Below are 17,131 nucleotides of genomic sequence, written 5' to 3' on the forward strand. Positions count from 1 at the left end.
TTTACACAGCTACAGCAATAGATACAGTTGCAGCAGACTTAAGTGAAGCAGTAAAAAAAATACTCCAACAGTTGCCCACAGATCCTACTAAAACAATGAGCTGCCATCAATATTACATATTGCATTAAAATTAAGATATGATTTAACTAACAATATAAATGTCAATGATGGTTTAACAAATTGTGCAACAGGTATTTTAGAATTTGTAGAAGCTATCAATAACAGCCCAAATGTAATTTGAATTAATTTTGATAAAGAAACAGTAGGCAAATTAACAAGACAAGAAAACAAACACATATATCACAGTCATATTTTGCCTCATTGGACACCAATTCATGCTATTACACAGCATTTCCAATATACCCAGAAATTTATAACAATTATACGCAAACAATTCCCATTGCGACAATCATCTGCAAGAACTATACATAGAACACAAGGAGAAACAATTGAGCCCCTTTACATTCACTTTAACAACAGTAAAGTACATCATATGCATTACGTAGCTTTAAGCAGAGCTAAATCTTTAGCCAACATATACATTAGAAACTTTCAGCAAGACAAAATAGCTGTACATCGAAAAGTACATGAAGAAATGACACGCTTAAGAACACACATGCAATTACAAATATCAGTACCACAATTAGATAGCTATAACCAACAGTGTAATGTAATTGTCCATAACATACGGTCCTTGCAAAGAAATTACACTGCTATTAAATCAGACAAAAATATCATGAACAGTGATATTATATGCCTCACTGAAATAAACACAACTAGAAAAGCAGATAAGAATACGTTCTTAATAGAACAATATCACCTAGTATTATTTGATAAATTTCACAAACAGCAAACAAAGCATGGTACTGCCATTTATTACAAGAAAAACATGCTTTTATCGCCAATATATGAAACACAACACAAAATTGACATTTTATTTTTCACTCAGCATCTTAATCATTCTGAATACTTATTTATTATACTGTACAAACCACCACATGTACTTTTGCAGACAATATTACAAGTTTTAAGTAGCATAATTAACTTTTATCCAAATTCGAAATATGTCATCATGGCCATGGGAGACTTCAATATAGATTTAACACAAATGTCACCAAACAGAACTTTGCTATTAGAATATATGCTGCAGCAATTTCAATGCCAGCAAAAAATACAACAATACACAACAGACTACTATTCAACACTAGATCACATCTATACTAATGACAACATCATGCACTACGGTACATTAGAATCATATTATAGTGATCACAAAGCATTATGGGTGGCAGTTTAAAATGCAAACACTTCATTAACATGCTATTTTATTACAGGTAATAGCAAAGGGGAAACATTTATGTTCAGAATGTGTACTAACATTTACTCTCGTTTCAGATGATTTGCATACAAGACCTCAAAAAATCTAAACATGAAGACAACAAACCGTACCAAAAAACAAGCAGAGCCAACATTGTAAAATGTTCAACAAAAACAAACTATACAAATACAAAACAAGAGAACAAAGTCATGTATCATCTAGCTCTAGCTGATGAAAGTAGTTGCATTAAAGCAACATGCTACAATGAGCAATTTTACCAGCAAACTAAAGAAGGACAAGCTATTATGATTCGAAATTTCTTATCCAAAAACAATGTGATCATCATCACGAAACAAACAAAAATCTCCCGCATGATCCCCTTAACTATACCTCAAGAAATTATACAAGAGGCAGAATATATCCTACAACCCCCTGCTCCACCAATATCACCTATAAAAACAGTTAAAGAAGCTACACTACGCTCATTAATGAGCATTTCTGGGACAATTGCAGAGGTAAGCTTAGAAAAATAAACACAATTATCACACACACCCTTTAACACACTCTTACACACACACTATATACCACACACTCTTTCACACATACTCTTGCACACAATACTTACCGCACAATCTTTAAAACAAAAACTAGCAAACATTGTTTCAAACACACAGTTCCAAAACAACACTATTACATACTATTTCGCACACACACTATTACACATACACCCTTCTTTCACACACAACTTTCTACAACACAGTCTTTAACTACAACAATATTAAACACACACACTCTTTACCACTAGCACACTATTGCACCCACACAATATACAACACCCTTTACAAAACACTTACACACACACAGTCTTTAAAAAATACTCTTACAAAAAATCTTACACACAAACACTTTCACAACAACACTTACACATCAACACTCTTACACCCAAACACTATTACACACCAACACACTATCACAACGACTATTCACCAACACACTTTCACAACCACTATTTACTAGCTACATCACTTCACAGCCATACTCTTTCACAAACACACTATTAAAAAAACACATTCTTTCAAGATATAAATCTTTCACAAACGCACTCTTTCGCAAATGAACTCTTTCGCAAATGAACTCTTTCACAACCACACTCTTTCACAACCACACTCTTTCACAACCACACTCTTTCACAAACACACTCTTTCACAAACACACTCTTTCACAGACACACTCTTTCACAGGCACACTCTTTCACAAGCACACTCTTTCACAGGCACACTCTTTCACAGGCACACTCTTTGACAGGCACACTCTTTCACAGGCACTACTCTTTCACAGGCACACTCTTTCACAAACACACTCTTTCACAAACACACTCTTTCACAAAAACACTCTTTCACAAACATACTCTTTCAGAAACACACTCTTTCACAAACACACTCTTTCACAAACACACTCTTTGACAAACACACTCTTTGAGAAACACACTCGTTGACAAACACACTCTTTCACAAACACACTCTTTGACAAACACACTCTTTGACAAAGACACTCTTTAACAAACACACTCTTTAACAAACACACTCTTTAACAAACACACTCTTTAACAAACACACTCTTTAACAAACACACTCTTTCGCAAACCCTCTTTCGCAAACACACTCTTTCGCAAACACACTCTTTCGCAAACACACTCTTTCGCAAACACACTCTTTCTCAAACACACTCTTTCGCAAACACACTCTTTCACAAACACACTCTTTCACAAACACACTCTTTCACAAACACTCTTTTACAAACACACAATTTCACAAACGCTCTCTTTCACAAACGCTCTCTATCACAAACGCTCTCTTTCACAAACACTCTTTCACACACACTCTTTCATAAAAAAACACACTTTCTCACCCACTCTTTAACACACACATTCTACAACAACACTCTCACACCCACTCTTTAACACCCACACTCTTACACACCAACACTGTAACATAATAAACAAATTTCTAATACAAATTGTTTGTCTTACAGGAAGAAGAAACAAAAACAATTATTATCGCTGGCCAAGATACAAAGCTTAAATCAATAACTGTGAAAGATACAACGGACTCAGTGAAAATAACTCTTTGGAGAGATGCCACAGACTTCCCCATAGAAATTGGTTCCTACATAAAGATGACGCACCTGACAGTGCATGAATTTAACAGCAATAAAATGTTGAACACAACAAGAAATACACAATTTCAAGTAAGTACAAATTATTAAACTATTAATACCTTGCTCTACTACTCAATCTATACTATTTACTTTTTAAAACACTATAGAACCCTATATTCACTAATTACAATTCCCTCTACCTCTCTCTTTTAATACTCACTATCTAAATTGATTAAGCTATACTACATATTCTACTAATCACTACTATAAAACTCACTAATACTCTCCCCTAATAAATCTACTACTCAATCTTTACTACTGTCTCTTTATTACTCACACCATAAAAAAACCATTATTACGGAAAAATAACATTCACTATTTCAAAATGGCACTTACTAATAATGCCCAACTATCACTTACAAATATGACTTTAATACTAACACTTTAGTACACAATTTTTTGTCCCTTTCTAATTCTCTCTATACTAGTACGCCAATAACTGAAACACTCCCAAAAATATTCGACAATGCACTAAAGAACTCATACACACTCTCTCTACTAATAACTCACTAACTCTACTCACACTGCACTATTAACTATAATCACTATTTACAATACTACTCTAAAACACAATACTAGTACCTACTAGTCACTATTTATTTATACGTATTTTTACTAAAGTAGCTATAACATTACAAAACAGTCTCTAATCCTCTATTATACACACTATATCATACCTTTTCACTATGTTTACTCACATCTATCCTTTCTTCAAATATCTTCACCACTTATTAACATGATTTAAGCCTGCATATAACAAGCATTTTTTTCTTAGGTGAACACAACAAAAAAAAAGAAACAAAAGAACTTCAAAAATGTTTTATCTACTAACTCTTTTCTTTTTCCTTCACAGAAAATACAACCACCACAAGAAGAAATAAATCTGACTATATATGGGCTAGAAACTGCAAATCAGGAACACTGTACACTAAATGTACATATTGAAAACGCCGAAAATTTACAATCTGTGGAAATAAATAACACTATTCTAATGGACTTCTTCAATATACCAGCCGACATTGACGACATTCAAGAAGCTCTAATGCCAAACTTGCCAAAAAATGTTAATGTCATTTTTCAAAACGGATACATACTAAAAATACATGAGTCATAAAAAAGGACACAATACTTTACTGTAAATAGAAGTAAAAAGAGAAAATATTCAAATGATATTATGTTTCATAAAAAATGCAAAAAAAAAACAACAGTATTTTTATTAAAGTTTAATTTGCTTTCATAAAATAATAGTAAATATATTTACTTAAATAAAAATGTTAAACCTTCTTATCTTGTCTTTGCATTATTATTTACAAACTACATAAGATATGTTACTGGGCACATTTATTTTAAAGAGACTACAACAAATGCACTCATTCTGTGTTCTATAGCAAATTAATCTATCTTAGAACTTCTGAAAAAAGAAGAAATATAAACATATCACAAGTTCATTAGAACTCCTGCTCCACTTATAAAACTCACAGCAAGCAAAAGAATGTGAATAACATATGCACTAGGAATCAAGGCCGATTTACAAAATGCCTAAGATATGTTACTGTGCAAACTTTTTTTTAAAGAAGCTATACCACATGCACTCATTCTATGTTCTGTAGCAAATTCATCTGTCTTATACCTTCAGAAAGAATGGTGAAAAATAAACATATCCCACGTTCATTAGAACTGCTACTCCAGTGATAACAATCACAACAAGCTAAACAATGTGAATGAGATAGGCACTTACAGTCCATATCTATTTACGAACTGCATAAGATATGTTACTGTGCAAACATATTTTTTTTAAGCTATAACAAATGCACTCATTGTATATCCTATAGCAAGTTCATCTGTCTTCTAACTTCTGAGTGAATAGTAAAAAAAATTACAAATCACAAGTTCATTGGAACTCCTATGAGATATATTGTCTCACATTACATTTGTAATATGGGCAATTCAAGTCAACAATGAGCATTGTGACCTTCGAAAGAAAATAGTCGAAAAACAAGTTACTTCAAAAAGACTTACAACTGCAAGTGTCTTTCAATATCATTTTATTGTAAAATTAAGAAAGAATCTATTTTTTATAATAAACAGTTGCAAAATAACTCTCCAAAGCTGTATAGACTCTGAGGGCCTCATGTACAATGCCAAACAGTGTGTTGAGCTTGCAGTGTGTACGACTTGCAGAGTGTAGGGCTTGCAGTGTGTAGAGCTCCCTGTATGTGAGAGGGGCTCGCAGTGTGTGAGAGTACATCACAGTGTGTGTGCCTCACAGTGCTTGGAAAAAGCTCGCAGTGTGGAGAGAGCTCTGTGTGGATGTGTGTGAGGAGCTCTGTGTGAGTGTGTGTAGGGCAGAGGTCTTCAAACTTTTTGATGCCGAGACACACTTGTAAAACATTTTTTGGCATAAGGACCCCCTTCCAACAAAAGTTTCTAGAAACTGGTACTCCTCATCAACTTTTGACAACCATAAATGCGCCTGTTAGACCTCATCACATCCAACCATCATTCTCCACCCAAACTTTCACACATCCATCCATCCTTTTATCCTTCCATCCATCTATCCTTCATCCACCTTTTCATCTTTCCATCCATACATCCATCCTTTACTCATCCACCCTTCTATCCATGCACCCATCATACAGCCACCCACCTTTTCACACATCCATCCATCATTCATCCATGCAACCTTTTATCCATCCATACATCCATCTACCATTTCATTCTCCTAACTATACACCCATCCACCCTTTCATCCATCCACCCACCCTTTCATCTTTCCATCCATACATCTATCCTTTACCCATCCACCCTTCTATCCATCCACCCATCATTCGTCCACCCACCTTTTCAGACATCCATCCATCATTCATCCATGCAACCTTTTCTCCATCCATACATCCATCTAACATTTCATTCTCCCATCTATACATCCATCCACCCTTTCATCCATCCCACCCTTTCATCCATCATTCATCCACTTACCTTTTCAAACATCCATCATTCATCCATGCAACCTTTTATCTATCCATCCATCCTTTCATCCTCCCACCCTTTCATCGATCCACCCATCATTCATCCCACCACCTTTTCACACATCCATACATCATTCATCCATGCAACCTTTTATCCATCCATACATCCATCCACCTTTTCTTCCATCCGTCCTTCATCCGTCCACCCTTTCATCCTTCCATGCATCCTTTCATCCATTCATCCACACTTTCATTCATCCATCCTTCATCCATCCACCCTTGCATCTTTCCATCCATACATCCATCCTTTACACATCCACCCTTCTATCCATCCACCCATCATACAGCCACCCACCTTTTCACACATCCATCCATCATTCATCCATGCAACCTTTTATCCATCCATACATCCATCTACCATTTCATTCTCCTAACCATACATCCATCCACACTTTCATCCATCCACCCACCCTTTCATCTTTCCATCCATACATCCATCCTTTACCCATCCACCCTTCTATCCATCCACCCATCATTCGTCCACCCACCTTTTCAAACATCCATCGATCATTCATCCATGCAACCTTTTCTCCATCCATAAATCCATCTAACATTTCATTCTCCAATCTATACATCCATCCACCCTTTCATCCATCCACCCACCCCTTCATCCATCCATCCACCCATCATTCATCCACCTACCTTTTCACACATCCATCATTCATCCATGCAACCTTTTATCTATCCATCCTCCCATCCATCCATCCATCCTTCATCCATCCACCCTTTCATCTATACATCCATCCGCCCACCCTTTCATCCATCCACCCATCATTCATCCCACCACCTTTTCACACATCCATACATCATTAATCCATGCAACCTTTTATCCATCCATACATCCATCCACCTTTTCTTCCATCCGTCCTTCATCCGTCCACCCTTTCATCCTTCCATGCATCCTTTCATCCATTCATCCACACTTTCATCCATCCATCCTTCATCCATCCACCCTTTCATCCTTACATCCATCCTTCATCCATCCACCCTTTCATCCTTCCATCCATACATCCATCCTTTAGCCATCCACCTTTCTATCCATCCACCCATCATTCATCCACCCACCTTTTCACACATCCATCAAAAAATCTACGCGACCTTTCCACAGATCCCTCCTCCCCTTGGAGTACCTAAGACCCCAGCTCCTAACTTCACTCCTCTATCCCAAATCTCTGCCATCACTGCTGCAGACTTGACCAAACTATGTAAGAAAGTGAAGTCTGGCTCCCCAGCTGACCCCATGAGTCCCTCTCATTTCCTGGACTCGATGGATTTTTTTCTATCCCCCATGCTGAACATCCTCAACCTTTCTTTTACCTCAGGATCTGTACCCATAGCTTGGAAGCAAGCGTGGGTATCACCGATAATTAAAAAACCTACCCTCGACCCCTCCAAACCGGAAAACTTCCGGCCTATATCCCTCCTCCCCTGGATTTCCAAGATAGCTGAGGCCCATGTTAATGGTATCCTCTCGAAACATGTGGATCGTCACGGAATACTGGACCCTTCCCAAAATGGCTTCCGCGCAGGCCATAGTACTGAGTCTGCCCTACTAGCCACCACAGAACATCTCCGGACGATTTTAGACTCCGGTCAAAGTGCTGCGCTGATCCTCCTAGATCTCAGCGCAGCCTTTGACACGGTATCCCATGACATCCTTCTGAAACGTCTGGAGATGGCCGGTGTGACTGGCCTCGCACTTGCATGGTTTCAATCCTTTCTCAAGGATAGATCCTTCAAGGTGTCGGCCCCTCCATTTCTCTCTAAACCCCATCCCATAGCTCAAGGTGTCCCCCAGGGTTCAGCGTTGAGCCCATCCCTCTTTAATCTATACGTCCAGCCACTTACTGACGTGGCAAAAGAGTGGGGGCTTACGCTGGTCTCTTACGCCGACGACACCCAGCTGGTTGTCACCCTCTCGGAAAGCCCGTCCACCGCGGCATCCAAGTTTAAAGAGGGCATGACAGCAGTGGCCCAATGGATGACGGACAATTACCTCCAACTTAACGCCGGAAAAACCGAGGTGCTCCTCCTTGGCCGAAACACCAGCCTATGGAACGAGCACTGGTGGCCGTCATCCCTAGGCGCCACTCCACTCCCTAAAAACTGTGTTAAAAATCTGGGAGTCTGGATGGATGCCAACCTGAGCTTCCAGTCCCACACCAAAAAGGTGGCAGCCACCTGTATAGGTCTCCTAAGGAACCTCAGGCCTATACTTGGGCTCTTCGACTCTAAAGCTCGCCAGCTAATTATCCAGGCTACCATCTTATCACGCCTGGATTACGCTAACGTCCTCCTTTTGGGAGCTAACAAAGCGGAAACAACTAGGTTTCAACGTATCCAGAATGCGGCAGCCAGAACGTTGGTCGGCCTCCCACGTACGTGCTCAGCCAGAGCTACTATCTGTAAGCTTCACTGGCTGCCCGTGGAACACCGAGTTAAATTCAAGGCCCTTACCACGATCTTTAAAATCGTTAAACAAGGAAATCCCCCTCTGCTGCGGAACCTGGCCCGACCTTATGTTCCTGGTCGTGCACTCCGTTCTTCCAACCAACTACTCCTGACAATCCCTAGGACTAGACTCTGCCGAACTGGAGGCCGATCCTTTAGCGCCCTTGGCCCCAAACTGTGGAACGATCTCCCCCTCAGCATTCGTTCCATAGATTGCCTCCCAGCCTTCCGTAAAGCTATTAAGACTCACCTCTTCCCTGCTCCCTAGGTCCCCCTTCCCACCCTCCCCTTCTATCTTACAGGTGCGTGCCTGTCTCATAGCGCCGGGACGCCCCATTGCTGGGGTAGCTGTTGCGCTTCACCAAACCCAGAAATAGAAAATAGAAATTCATCCATGCAACCTTTTATACATCAATCTTCAGATTCTTCATAAGTTATGGTGTTTTTCAATCTAGTGAAGTCACTGTGAAAGATTGTGCCTATCCATGCTTCTGTGTGTCATCCTCATGTGCCTTATTGATTTCTTACAACAATATGTGCACTCGCATTCTAGGACCTTGACCTCACTGTGTATGTTGTTTAAAGAAGTTTCTAAGCAGCTGCCTGCGTCCATCTGAGAATGGCTTGTATGAGATATATTGTCCCCTATAACATTTGTAATATGAGCAATTCAAGTCACCAAGGAGCATTGTGACCTTCTAGAGGAAAGAGTCCGAAAGCGGGTTACTTAAAAAGGTCTTGGAACTGCAGGTATCTTGCAACATCATTTTAATGTATAGTTGGGAACGAATATATTCTTTATAATGAACAGTTGCAGAATAACTCTCTCCAAAGCTGATAGAACTCTGAGGGCCTGATGTACATTGCCAGACAAGGGGAGGGGCTATCTGTGTGTGGGCGGGGGGCTCTCTGTGTGTGTGGGGGGCTTTCAGTGTGTTGGGGAGGGGCTTTCAGTGTGTGGGGGAGGCTCTCAGTGTGTGGGGGGCGCTCTCAGTGTGTGGGGGCTCTCAGTGTGTGGGGGGGCTCTCAGTGTGTGGGGGAGGCTCGCAGTGTGTGGAGGGAGCTCCCAGTGTGTGGAGGGAGCTCGCAGTGTGTGTGGGGGGGCTCGCAGTGTGTGGGGGGGCTCGCAGTGTGTGGGGGGGCTCTGTGTGGGTGTGTGTTGGGGGGCTCTCTGTAGGTGTTTGTGGGTGTCATTTGCGAAAGATAAAGCTAGTGGCATTGCAAATGACAATGCCATTTATTTATGTTAAAAAAAAAACAAAAATAAAAATAATGTCAAGAGCATTGCCAATAGCTCAAACTTTAACAAAGGCAAAACCATTGCATTGTAAATGCTTGTTTAATGTGCTTTGAACGGAACGCTAGATAGCAGGAACAAATTCTGTAGAGGAAGAGGAATGGTAATGAGAGATAAAAGGGACAACCAGGATCTCATCTGGTGTATGTCTTGTAAAACGTAGGGGATTGGTTCACTGTAGTGTTGTTACAGGTTAAAGTCAAGCGTTTACTAAAGGTGTGAAAAACAGGGACGCATTTACTATAGTTCATAGAAGCAATTTAATAACAAAGATGATTTTCGTTATTATGCTTACCTTCTTCAATATGGTGGGCCACAATGAACCCAAGCCAACATGGAGGATGACTGTATTGATAATGATGACCTCCAGACTGAAAGCAATCCTCGAAAAAATTTAAAAGCAAGGAAAGGACAAACACAGAAACAAAAACATATTCTAATCCACCACCAGATCTAACTTCTGAACTGAACAAACAGCAAAACAACAAGCATGAAGAAGGGGTAACAGCAGCGGCACATCCTTAAGGGCAGAGGGGCCATGCCCCTGCACATTTTAGGCATAAATGCCCACATGTATCATTGAGAATTGCATTCGCAAACGGTGCGAATCACAATTCTCAAATTTGGGATGCATCATGCTTTTCGCAATTTTAGGAATCGCAACCATGTTGCGATTTCTAAAATTGCGATTGCATTTAAGAAATCGCAATTTGAGATTTCCTAAATGCAATGCATGAACATTTTTAATTTGCGAATTCGCAAATAGGAAGGGGTAAATTAGCATGAAGTTGAACTTCATGCCAATTTGCGAAAACTTTCAAAAATACACAAAAATGCATTTTTGAAAGTTTCATGTTACACACCACATGTCCTTGGGACATGTGTGTCTGAAACTTGCACTTAAAGTTACATTTCAGGGGTGCAGGGGGGTCCTTTGGACCCCCCTCTGCACCCTTGAAAATGCATTCACAAATTGCCATTCGCAAAATGCTAATCGCAATTTGTTAATGCCTTCCCATTCATTCCTATGGACCTCTTGGCCCATAGGAATCAATGGGAAGGGATTCCTTAAATGCAATTCGCAAATTGTGAATCGCAATTAAGGAATTTTTAGAAATCGCAAATAAAAATGCGATTTTTTGATGCATAGCAATTTGCGATTTCTTAATTGCGATTCCTTAATTTTCGCAATCAAGAAATCGCAAATGCTAACTTTGATGCATGTGGCAGATAGAGTGTATGTCAGGCTGAGCAAAGGTCAGCCTTACAGACTCTCTTCATTTCAGGTCAGGCAGCCAGGAGCTCGACATGCGCTAAATGCGCAGACTCCAGGCTGCCTGAGCTGAACCTTGCTGGGATGAGGATGTCACAGCTCCTGTTGCCTTGATCTCCCCAGCTCAGCAAAGGTCCTTGAGGTCCTCCCCCTCGTGACGAGGGAGAGGGTCAATGATAGGCTAATAGGTGAACGCTTTGATTTTAAGCCCTGAAGTGCCTGGGGCCTAGTGTCTATCCCTCACACCTCGTTACAGAGTGGGTTGGGCCTGCAGTCTCCCTGATCCCCACCCTACTCTGAGGCTGCTACCTCTCCTCACTGGCTGACCTAAGTGCAGCCAGTGAGATGCTGCAGTCCCAACCCTCCTGGAACCTCTGAGGCTTCCCTCCCTGAGAGCTGCAACAGGTAAGTGTTGTATTTTATTGACTGTTTGGTGAGTGATGTCTGTATGAAAGTAAGTGTATTTGTAAGTGAGTGGTGTGAATGGGTGTGTGTGTGCATGTCTGCATGTGAATGCATGGGTATAAGTGAGTGTGCATGTGTGTGTGTATTCCTTTCCTTCCCTCTAAGTTGTACTTACTGGACACCACTTACGGTAAAAAAAGGTGAACGACCTTGAGCATCAGAAAAAGAACAAGTACAACATAGAAAGTTGCCAGGCACTATCCCAAGGGGAGTTCACTGTTGATATAGCCCTTCTAACACTCATGACCTGAATGTCTCACCCCTTGACCGTCTAGGCTAGTGGTCCTGGTGCCATGGCCGGAATCTATGCATGAATCACTCTCACAGTGATTCATGCATAGATTTTGTGTCTTTTTGTGACAGCATGCCCCAGTATCTACAACCCCTGCTTTTTCCTGACAGTAGCTCTATTTAGTGTGTGTCTTACTCACAGGATGTATACATGTGTGTAAGACGCTTCTGCCTGTGATTTTGGTACTGTGTGTAAATTCTGTTTGGCAATCTGAGAGTTATTTCTGGGTTGGTTTTCTGATTTGCATTGCCTTCCTGAGTCACTATCTCATTGTTCACTTACAAATGCCATTTTTGTGCTTTAAATAATTATTTTAGGACACACCCATGAGAAATGTCCTGTTTTGCTCACAAACTGTATATTCTCTGAATGGAGAAGATGGACAGGACTCGTTGATTTTCTGCATGTTTACATATAAGTTACCGTCTTTCCTCATTGTGAATCACCTAAATATATGTGTTGCATGCGTTTCACACTTATGCAATACACAAATCTACACATAGCATTTTTAGGCCATACTTTGAGCTTAAATATGACAGATGGTGTTGTGTCTTTTGTATTATTTATAAAGTGCAGGACCCCTATGGTCCCTAAGGGACTCCGTAGTCTAGTGACGTAAGTGAGTGTGGTTAATAAACTTCATGACGCAGTAGGAGTCAGGTAATGCTTACACTCTGGAGACAAAAGACTTGTAATACCAAGATCTCTGTGTGGCGTAATTCCATCTTAACCTTGACTGTGTTTCATTTCATGTTAGGGAGCACCATGACCAGTGGCAGCTGGTAGGCAATGGTGGTGGGGGGCCAGGGGAAGGAGTGTAGAATAAAAAAAAAAATTACCTCCCCCTCTCGTCGCCAGCTGCTGCCTCTCTGCCGCCTCTCCTCTGTCACAGCAGGAAGCACCAGGGCTCCCCGCCAATCACAATGCTGATTGGTTCCCTTAAGCCAATCACAATGCTGCAGCATTGTGATTGGGCTGAGTGCTGTGGTTTGGCGTTCAGACGGGGACAGGGATCCTCTGCATGTTCCCCACCAGGCTGTGAAGATGTAAAGTGCTCAGGACTGTTTGGACAGGCCAAGACAGCTGGCCAAACAGTCATGCCCACTAAAATAGGGTGACCAGGCGTCCCGGATTTGCCCGGACAGTCCCCTTTTTTCACCTGCTGGCAAATTTCAGGAAATTAAGCTCCTGCCCCGGTTTTTAGAGAGAGGCGACTGAAAACTGTGTGAGGTGCTTTTTTATGTTTTACAGAGCATAATACTTCAGTTCCTGTGGGTTTCCATGGCTTGTTTCCTGCTATTTCAGCATTATTGTTGTCTCCTATGTGTTATTTATGTTTGACTTTTATGCTTCTATAGTCGATGATAGACAGTTATTTATTCTATTTTATGACTGAGACACTTTTTTGTTACTCATTTCTTCCTCATTGGTAGTGGCCAAATTAACTATGGGAAAACATAAGGCCTCGGATCAGGTGCAGGGCACTGCAAAGTGCCTTAAAAGCACCTCTAATCCTGAAAATTGTACACTTAAGGAACTAAAACTCCTAACGGAGGAGGTCGAGTCCCTTATTGGCAAAAACTCATCCATTCCAGCTGAACCAGGAGCTAACAATACACATACAGCTACCACTAAGCGGAAACGCAGTGGCGACCCCAAAAGTCAGAGACGATAGGCTTCCAAGGGTAAGTGTATGGCCTCCAATATAGCGATTTATTTTATGGGTGTCCACAGGGACTCATTAGCGAAGGACACACCCATCCCGCAAGACTTACAAGCTCCCAGGCTAACCCCAGGTTCTAGCGCCCAAGCAGATTGAGCATCATATGTTTCAATGGTCCCATGCAGGAATCACTTCTCCCCTTTGTTATGTTGTTATGTTAATTAGCTCTTGTAGTGCGTATGACTCACCCAGGGGCATCTTAGCGCTTACTTAGACGATAAACTGCGGAGAAGGAAGAATCAGGTACCTGCGTTGAAGCAGCATTTTTTAAAAAAGGAAAGCCTTCAGTAATTTTCTAAATACAAGATAGGAGGTGGACTTTCGCAGGGCTTCTGGTAAGGAATTCCAGTACTTGGGGGCGATATATGAGAAGGTTTTCCCACCGGAACGCGTCCGCCAAATTCGCAGAGTTATCAGCAAGGCCTTTCCGTTAGATCTCAGATTAAGGCCGGATGACTGCTTATAAAGTTTGTTTTGCAGGTATTCTGGGCCTGTTCCACTGATGGCTTTGAAGGTGAAACAACAGATCTTAAAGAAAGACCTCTTTTTCACTGGGAGCCAGCGGAGGTCTTTTAATAAGGGGATTGATGGCGAACCAGGGGGATGGTTCAAAACCATTCTTGCTGCTGTATTTTGGATGACTTGAAGTTTTGCTATCATGGACTCACCAACTTCGGCCAGTAGAGCATTTCCTTTGGGCGTACAGGAAACATTTCTCTTACAATCAAGATAAAATAAGGGTCCAAGATAACAAAGCTTACAGCATCTATCTCTTTAGGTTGACCGGCATTCTTAGCGCAGCAAATAATTGAGCTTAAAAATTAGGTGGGGGGCCCAAATATATGGTAATACATCTATCTACACTAGTAAACAGTCTAATTAGCACCTGCAATTCCACTGCCAATGGAGATATTTTCTCTAAACATGTCTGAATATATTAGCTACTTGTGTTGATAAGTGCAAGAGTGCCAAACCATCTAGCTCAAAGGAGCATAGTTTTTGCTTTCAACTCGCCTGCAATAGCAGGAAAACCTGGGGCACAGAGAGTCACTAGTACAACCCAGCCAGAACCTTCAATACGTTTATCTCAACCCATTTTTAACCCTTGCATGAAGAATGGAAACAACACCTGTCTCACAAAGCACTTCAGTAAGGTAGGTAGGGTCTGAGGTAACTTCTATGTGTTCCTTCTTTGTATAGAAACAGAACAGCGTCAGTATTAGTAGGACTTACTGTGGATGGACTAAAAAGTAAATAATAATCCTGTATTGAGTTGTGTAATCATTAACTACCTTGATGACTCCCCTCTTTCGAAATAAAGAAGAATAACTGAATACACAGGCTTTGCACACAATCTATGGAGATAGAAGTGAAAGATGGCATTTATACTTGATATTCACCAAGTCAATACTAGTCTTATAGTGCTAACATAATGTAGTACATCACCTACCTAAAAGCATTCTGTATCATGCTTTTGTAAGCCCCATATGTAAATACTGATATCCAGAAATGGAACTGATGGGCAGGGTCTTATTGGCCCATATGCAAGGATGGATGGAGGAGCAGGGAATCTTGAGCCCCTACCAGTCCGGCTTCAGATCAAACATGTCAACCGTGGACCAGACATTTAGATTACAGCTACTTTTCTGGATAACGATGAAGATGGGGGGTGGCAGATTCTATCTTATATTTGTTGATCTGAAGTCGGCCTTCGATCTTGTGCCTAGAAAGAAGCTGTGGGAAGTGCTTGGCGATCTTGGGATTCCTCCCTATCTTCTCAACATGCTAGTGAGGTTACACATTGACACCTATGCACACGTTAGATACAGAAAATATGGGAAACTCTCTTCGCGCTTTCCTGTCAGAAAGGGGGTGAGACAGGGATGTGTTTTAGCCCCCACACTATTTTGTCTCTTTATTAACGGGCTCATTGCTTTTTAAAACAACATAAAAGACACTGATGCCCCAAAGCTTGCCACAGGGAAGATACGTGCGTTGATGTTCGTGGATCTACTTTGCTAATGTCCAAGTAACCCCTAGGCATTTGACGCATCTTGGATGGGTTTGCACAGTTTTGTAATATGAGAGGTTTGGAGATTAACTTATCTAAGACCAAATTCAGGGTCTTTAACCCTCCAAAGAGCATGCATCCAAACACCTCTCTCAACGGCACCCTCCTTTGAGAATTTGAGTGTGTGTCCCACTTGTAAATTAACGGCTGCATCTGAAATGCATGTGCTGTTCTTTTGCCCAGCTTATGTGCTACCTCGCAAACGTTGGTTAATCCAACTATGTAAAAACCTAGGGTTCATCCGTTGTGCAGAGGCTTTTAGAGTTTTAAAATATGATACTGACCCTCCAATTGTATTTGCGGTATCTCGGTTTTTAAATACCATGTGGCACACTAGGAGAGGACTTTTAAAGCAACTATAGGGGAGGATCAACTTGAGGAACCCCTTGTTCATTTTTTTGTGTATTGCAATGATCGTTTTTTTTTTTTTTTTTTAGAAATCCGAATCTGATATGAGTTAGTCAGTAGTTTTAACTGTGCATAAATTAAGAAAGTGTAATCATTGAAGAACTTGTGTAAATATTTGGAGATTGTCTTCGATGCACTTTTATGGCTTGAATGGCTGAAATAACATTTTTAAAAACAAACAAGAAATGGAACAAGTAATTTAATGTAAAGGATAAAATTAAAATAAAAAAGCAAAAACATAGGTGCAGGGCTATCATGCCAAAATTTCAAGGCTTCACACAATTTGTCAATATTCTAATATATATTTATAGGTAATAACTAAAGGTGGAACAAAGAGAAACTAAGGACTCCTTGAATAGGAGAGAAGAAGTCAGATAGGGCTCTGCATCCCGCCTGTCACTGCCTGTTACAGTGTTTCTGCGATTGTTTCTTTTGGTTGGCCAGCTCTGGCCATCTGCTGACTCTTCGCCCATACTCCCTCCCTCCCCCATCATTAATGACTCGGTTACTTACCTGTAATCTTCATTACTCCGAGTCATATTCTTCCTCATCACAGTCACCCAGGAGTACCCCGTGTTCCAGTCACA

The 17,131-nt window shown here is 40.8% G+C and overlaps 1 protein-coding gene across 1 annotated transcript; it reads left to right on the forward strand.

Moving 5' to 3' along the window:
* Positions 1 to 1,395: 1,395 nt before the first annotated feature.
* On the forward strand, positions 1,396 to 4,649 carry LOC147673953 (uncharacterized). Its single transcript, XM_086945544.1, has 3 exons — positions 1,396 to 1,833; positions 3,350 to 3,565; positions 4,389 to 4,649. The coding sequence occupies exons 1-3, from the start codon at positions 1,396 to 1,398 to the stop codon at positions 4,647 to 4,649; spliced, it is 915 nt and encodes a 304-aa protein (XP_086801670.1).
* The last annotated feature ends 12,482 nt before the right edge of the window (positions 4,650 to 17,131 follow it).

The sequence above is a fragment of the Lissotriton vulgaris genome, chromosome 12 (assembly GCF_964263255.1).
Source record: "Lissotriton vulgaris chromosome 12, aLisVul1.2, whole genome shotgun sequence".
Lineage (NCBI taxonomy): Eukaryota > Metazoa > Chordata > Amphibia > Caudata > Salamandridae > Lissotriton > Lissotriton vulgaris.